At 43.2% G+C, this 7,500-nt stretch overlaps 1 protein-coding gene across 1 annotated transcript in view; it reads left to right on the top strand.

The window, feature by feature from the left end:
* Positions 1-2,841: 2,841 nt before the first annotated feature.
* ubald2 (UBA-like domain containing 2) overlaps positions 2,842-7,500 on the top strand; it is a 9,768-nt gene continuing 5,109 nt past the window's right edge. The window contains exons 1-2 of the mRNA XM_063221523.1: positions 2,842-3,095; positions 6,986-7,042. Coding sequence (XP_063077593.1) covers positions 2,976-3,095; positions 6,986-7,042 — 177 coding nt within the window. The 5' untranslated portion in view covers positions 2,842-2,975. The remainder of the gene's footprint in view (positions 3,096-6,985; positions 7,043-7,500) is intronic.

The following is a 7,500-nucleotide window of genomic DNA, read 5'->3' as shown; positions in this document are numbered from 1 at the left end:
ATGATGCTTTTTTAATGGAATGCCTAAAAATCTCTATTGCCTCCATTTGAATGGTCAGGATCACGACAAAGACTGGGGAAAAAATGCTGCTACTACTATGCTAAACTACTATGAACTGCTACACATAATAAACTGCATGATGATGCACAAAATGGCTGGTCCTAAATGAACTACAACACCAGTCCAAATGGCTAGTAGATGTTAATCTTACCAGCCATACACTCTTACACACACACATACTCACTTCTTTTCTACCAGCCAAACTGAAATTTCAGCAGCATTTGGCTGGTTGTCTGATGTTAATTTAGAGCCCTGTCTGTAGTAGTAGTAGGCAAGTCTTTTTTGGTTGGCCACACTCATCTGTCAATCATTCATGAGGAAAGAAGGAAGAGAACGGAGAGGAAGGAAGGTTGTGTGGAGCCTCCCTGTGTCAGGGCATTTCTCAAAGTCTAAGTGTGTGTCCTTCAAAGTGTATCAGCCTTCGTAATCACGCCCAGTGATTGGATAGTCTTTGGTGAACTCTGAGGAGTATCCAATCACTTGCCGTGACTAATTAGGCTGACACACTTCCAAGGCTCACTAGACGTTGGGAAATGCCCATAGTGTTAGTTAATCTGGCTTCAGAAATGTCAATCCTGCGGCATCTATTCAAGCCATGCGCTGCACCAGTTTATTGGTGGAATCATCTGCGGCCACTATTTGTACCAGCCGTTCACGACATCAGGTAATCAGATGCCAGTTACACACACACACACACACACACACACACACACACACACACACACACACACACACACACACACACACCAGTCTTAACTGTGGTCACTGGTCACTACCACTATTACGACTACAAGGCTACTACTAGGCCTACTATATACTATTAGACTATTACTGGCCTACAACGTTGCTGCAACTCCTCCTCATACTAATACCACCTCTACTACTGGTGCTATCACTACTGATCTCTATTGCTATTACCTCTATAGGCGTACTACGCTGCTGGAACTACCACTACTACGGCGGCTGCTACTAAAACAGCCTATAGGCTTAACACTTAAATACTTTTGCTATTACTAGTTTAATACTAGGCTACAACTACAACTAGGCCTATACTACTACTATTACTAGGCCTACTAATCTGCTGGAATTACCACTACTACTACCATTACTACTACCACTACATCAGTAGGCCTACTACTAGGTGTACCACTATTACAATATTTAGGCTACAACTACAACTGGCGTTAACTAGTATATACTTGGCTATTACTATGTAAGATGCTGCAACTAGGTCAACTACTGAAAGGTACCAGCTTCAAAAAGCACAGCTCGCAGCTCTTTCTTTTATACAGGGATTATGCTATGGAATAGCCTTCCACTAAATATTAAAATGGCAGAAACAAAAAGGTGTTTTAAACAAAGAGTTAGAGTATTTCTGTGGAATAAAGTGGAGAACTAGGTGACGTAGGAATGTGATGGCATATGTGTATGTGACTCATCTGTTACATGTTTTTGTTATGTCTTGCCCTCTTCCATCAGGGACCATGTTGGAAATAAGTGTTAACGCTTTTACATGTTATCCCTTGGATACCTTTTATCTTCCTATATCCATAAATAAACCATACCAAAACCAAATACTACAACAACCTACGTCTAGATCACCACTAGACATACCACTGAAATGACTACACAGTAGCCTACACTAACACTTTGAGGTGTTAATTCAACACTAAGTCAATTTAACTTCTATGGTGTATTTGGTCCCCGATCAGGCCTACTCAAGTGTTGAATTAACACTGCAGAATTTACTGTGTAGTTATAGGCTACTAGGCCTATATAGGGTTACCTTCTCTGTGACAGCAAAAAAGCACATATTTTTGGACAGGGGTCCAAAAATAATTATGTAATTCTTAGATGCAATTTCATATATTTTAATCAATTAGACGCCGGACAAGGCATTGAAAAGACGGACGGTCCAGCCACCCTAGGCCGGACGGACGTCTGGCCACCCTAAGGCCTAATAGGTTTAGGCCAACTATTACCAGTAGGCTACTATTAGATCACTGTGGGCTGTTTAGCCCAAGGTGTCATTGTGACTTTTCTAATTAAACACTAGGCCTGTCATATGTCACAGGTTAAGACAGTAGGCTATGGGTTGAGAAGTCAGAGGCTACACAGGTCACAGCTGTTGCAGGTCACGGTTGAATAGCAGACACACATCATATTAAGAGGACAGCTTGTGGAAGACATGGACAGTCCCTTGTGTTTACTGGACAACTGAGGAACAAACTCTTACTGTCGTGCCCACAGGTACTCTGTAAAGATTATGAGTAGGCTAAATCGACAGCCAATCTTCTACTTTGTCCAATCGCCATGAGTAGTTTTCTATATATATTCTATATTTATTTTATCTTCTGTTTAGCCTACATGTTAAATGCCAAATGTTAAATGTATTTATTATTGACCACTTATTGTTAACAGTCCATCACTGTTACCTGTCATGTCTTGCACTTTATGTCAGTCTGTAAAATGTCGGTCTTGTATATGTCTTGTCCTGACATGGTATAGAGAGAAAACGTAACTTAATTTCCCTTGTATGTCTTGTGCATATGAAGAAAGTGACAATAAAAGCTGACTTGACTTGAAGTTTAAACTCCGCCAAACAGCCAATAAGTGCTTCGTCTTTCAGACTTATCTGTCCAATCGGAAGCTACACGTTGCGTCATTTTAGCCGATTGACAATCTGCTTGCTGTCCAATGAGGATACGGCGAGTACTAGCTTGCTGGTTGAAGCGACCAATCAGACGCCGGTGTTGCGTTTGTTGTTGGTGATGACACGAACATATTTGTTGTTACTGGAAGGCGAGAGGAAAGAGTGGACGAGAGGGCCGTTTTTGGGCAATTCAGAACCTAAGTAATAGTTTTTATTAAGTACTTTGCAGCATCCATTGTTTGTGGTGGTACTAACTGCGGAAATGTCGGTAAATATGGACGAACTGAGGCACCAAGTGATGATAAACCAGTTTGTTTTGACTGCTGGCTGCGCCGCGGACCAAGCCAAGCAGCTTCTTCAAGCCGCTCACTGGCAGTTTGAGGTGAGTGTGTTGCTGCCGATGGCCGTTGATAAATCAGCGACGTGCAAATCAACGTTTTGTTTCTTCTGTTATTCGGCATCTTGGGGAAGCAATGAAGGGTTCGCTCTGGTGATTTGAAGCCTAAAGGAACAGGGGACGATACCAGCCGAATGTTAGTGTCGAGAGCTCCGTAGGTACTTACAGAGCGATGTTGTAAATTATTGAGATAAACGAGGATGTGTGTTGCACACATTTTTCCTGTTTGCTCACGAGCTAGACATGATATACCCCCCCCCCTTTCCGGAGGACGTGGTCAGGAGACTGGGAACGGGTGCCACCGTGTCAGAAACGTAACATTTTCCATTAATACGCTTTCGTGGACGTTTTCACAATCCTTCTTAATGGATTATGCCGCAACGGGCTCTTTGACACGATGGTCTTATAGTTCTTGGCTGGGTATCTAATTATTTTCAGCGTAAATTCGCTTTGTGTGTGGGTAATCTTATTTCTGGTAATAAAAACGTCCATGTGTCGTGTTGTGACTATCTGAAACGTCTCAGCTTTTGTTCAGTACAATCTGAGGCGACATTTTATCACATTGTTGTCCAAGTCGTTTTCACAAGGCAGTAAAGCTGGCAACAGGAAGTGAACTGGGCACGTCGTGAGCACAATGGGAAGGCGAGGCTTGGCCACGGGGTGTGTTTTGAATCTGTTGCAACAAGGCAGCCATTCTCTGTTTACATTCCCTTGGCCTGATTGCTAGCAAGTTCCACCATGTGTGTCGTGGTTCCACGCACACACACACACACACACACACACACACACACACACACACACACACACACACACACACACACACACACACACACACACACACACACACACACACAGTCTGTGTACTGAAACAAATTAAAACCTGAAATATGTGTATGAACTACCAGCAGGAAACAAACGAAATATTTTTTACACCGTTGACACACACAACAAACAGTAATGAGGGCAGTCGTCATCCGAGTGGAGTAGTTGATTTTCTGGTTTGTGTAACGTGGCCAGGCTCATCTGTGCTTTCAAACATCGTTCCGTGTCTGTGTAGTCGCTTCCAGAGTTGGGGGAGGAACCCCCTCCCCCCTCTCTCTTACACACACACACACACACACACACACACACACACTGTGTGTGATGTTTTATTGATCGTTTTGCATAATCCCTTCAGTGAATCATTTTCCCCGCTCCTGGCCGTCAAAACAGCCCAGTCCAGCAGACATTGGCATTGTGTTATTGATCGTGAACATAGTGTGTATGACATTGTATTATATGACCCCCTTGAGACCAGTACAGCTCCAACTAGTCCAGTATCTTGACTACCCCCCCCCCCCCACACACACACACACACACATGGTTATATTTAGATCTAGACATATTTAGTAAATGCGCACACACACACACACACACACATCAGAGGGAGGTGCCACTCATTTCCTGGTTAACATGCATAACACGCGCTCTGCTCGCTTGTTATGCCTGCAGCGCCAAACAGCCTGTGTTTTTGTTTGTGTAGACTGGTGTGTGTGTGTGTGTGTGTGTGTGTGCCTCAGCCTCTCTGGCGTGTGACAGCATAACTAGGATAAGACGTGGTTGCTAACAAATGACCGCCATTGTGAATGTGAACACAGGCTGTGTGTGTGTGTTGTGTGTTAATGATGAGACCACAGGTTCATTCCTTCCACAGGCAGGCAGACAAGGCTTGAGGGTAAACAGTAAACACACACACACACACACACACACACTAGTACACAGGTGTCCAGATGGTGCTTTAGGTGCTCCTCTTAATAAGCAATCTGTCGTAAAAGGCTGAAACGTGACCAGGTGGCCCAGGCTCGACCTCAACACACACTTTCCAGCACTCCTCTCTCTCTCTCTCTCTCTCTCTCTCTCTCTCTCTCTCTCTCTCTCTCTCTCTCTCTCTCTCTCTCTCTCTCATATCTATACTGCGCAACACCACTGACCTCTGCTTCTGTTAAAGGGTGTGTGTGTGTGTGTGTGTGTGTGTGAGAGAGAGAGAGAGAGAGAGAGAGAGAGAGAGAGAGAGAGAGAGAGAGAGAGAGAGAGAGAGAGAGAGAGAGAGAGAGAGAGAGAGAGAGAGAGAGAGAGAGAGAGAGAGAGAGAGAGAGAGAGAGAGGTGTGCACAAGTGAGCATGTTTCAGCCTGAACACTTGTTCATGTGTACCAGAAACAGTTTAAAAGTTAATCTGTGTGTGCGCAAACACACACACACACACACACACACACACACACACACACACACACACACACACACACACACACACACACACACACACACACACACAGGAGTTATCTGAGTAAGAAACATGCTCCTCATGAATGATTTGTTTTTTTTTTCTGTTAATGTAAAACGTAATTCAATACATTTCCCTTTTGCTGATGGTAGCTAGTAGCTACTCAAGAAGTTAAGAATTTGTTTCAACAAGCTGTGTGTGTGTGTGTGTGTGTGCGTGTGTGTGTGATATGTGTGTCACGTCAAGCAGCCCGCATTCCATTCCTACCACTTTTGTTGTTCATGTGGGGGATGGGTGAGAGATGGAGAGAAAGGGAGAGAGAGAGAGGGAGGGAGGGAGCGAGAGAGAAAAACACACAGTGCCATTCAGATTTACTTGGACAATGACAACAGCTCCGGCATTCAATGCATCACATTGTTAATTGTGGAAGTGTGTGTGTGTGTGTGTGAGACATCCTTCCTTCCCCATTTTACCCCTTGGGTTTCTGGGAACTTCTGTTTTATTTCCGGGTCTAGGTCTTGTGTTAGTTACTTAGTTCTCACACACACACACACACACACACACACACACACACTCCATGTGAGTCATTGTCAGGTCAGAGTCAGACATGATGTTTTTCCAGCCAGTCTGAAGATGAGGAGTTGTTGGGGGAATTCTTATGTACACCCTGAACTGCAAACCCCCAAGCACACATCCCACAGAACAGCTGTGTGTGTGTGTGTGTGTGTGTGTGTGTGTGTGTGTGTGTGTGTGTGTGTGTGTGTGTGTGTGTGTGTGTGTGTGTGTGTGTGTGAATGAGTGACTGGGCCTGCTTCAGCTCCCCTGTGTTAGCAAATGGCTAACAGATTTTACTGTACTACAACCACGTGGTCTACTGAACGCACTCAGAGAGAGAGTGCGAGAGAGAGAGAGATTACTATGTAACAACAATGGAATATATTTCATTTCCTAAAACGCACTCAGAGAGAGGGAGAGAGAGAGAGTATTACTATGTAATGATAATGAAATATATTTATTTTGCTAAATGCCTTTCATTACCCCCAATGTACATGTATGTATTATAATGTATGATAAAATATACATATGCCTACAGCAATAACTTAATACAAAATATTATGAGTTTGATGAATTATGATTAGTTCTGGACAATATGGGAGAAAAACGTATCTTGATCTCGATATGTCACGATATACCACAATTATGTGTGTTTTCAGTTATTCTCTAATCTCTTTATTTTCTCTTAAAGAAGAGTCTTTATTGTGTTGTGTCTTTATTGGTTTCTCTAAAATGAATCATTTTTTATTCTTCTTTTCACAATTATGTGAACTTAAAGCGTGCATAGTGGCTACACAAAATGTTATTAAATTATATTCAAGTATATTAGCTGTAATAATGGATAAAAAATACTTTATCACGATAGAAGCAATGAAGAAGAAAGAGCACGAAAGAGACTTTTCTATCAATATTATGATGAAAGTGTAGGCTAATGTATCATCTGTGCGTCTTTAATATTCTCATAATATTGGCAAATGATCATTATGTATAACTATGATATTATGTTTATGATTTACTGTGATATTTATGCTTTTTCTTCTTCTTCTCGTTCTTCCCCAGACGGCCCTGAGTTCCTTCTTCCAGGAGAGCAGCATCCCAGGACACCATCACCAGATGGTAAGACAGACACACACACACACACACACACACACACACACACACACACACACACACACACACACACACACACACACTTCTTTTCATAAATAGACAGAAGTACAGTGTGTGATTTTAAGTACAGTACAGTGTGTGTGTTCCTGTGTCTGATGCACGGTCATGTGCTAGGCTACTGGCTATCTGCCGCTTATGCAACATTCCCCCACATAAACAATGCCTTTAGCACTCTGTGTGTGTGTCTGTGTGTCTGGTGTGTGTGTCTGTGGTGTGCCTCTCTTCCTCTGTTCTACGTGCCTGTTCACAGATGTGGGAGGGGTACGAGTAGAACAGGATGTGTGTGTTTTGTGTGTGTGTGTGTGTGAGTGGGCGAGCGAGACAGAATAAGTGGGAGGGATCTCGGTCTGTTTTTGTTTTGGGTGCAGCCATTACTTCAGTCTGTGTGTGTGAAGGGGAGGGGC

This window comes from Engraulis encrasicolus, chromosome 17, assembly GCF_034702125.1.
Source record: "Engraulis encrasicolus isolate BLACKSEA-1 chromosome 17, IST_EnEncr_1.0, whole genome shotgun sequence".
In the NCBI taxonomy this organism is placed as follows: Eukaryota; Metazoa; Chordata; class Actinopteri; order Clupeiformes; family Engraulidae; genus Engraulis; species Engraulis encrasicolus.
Note: the sequence above shows the minus strand (reverse complement) of the source record. Positions and strands in the feature narration are given on the sequence as shown.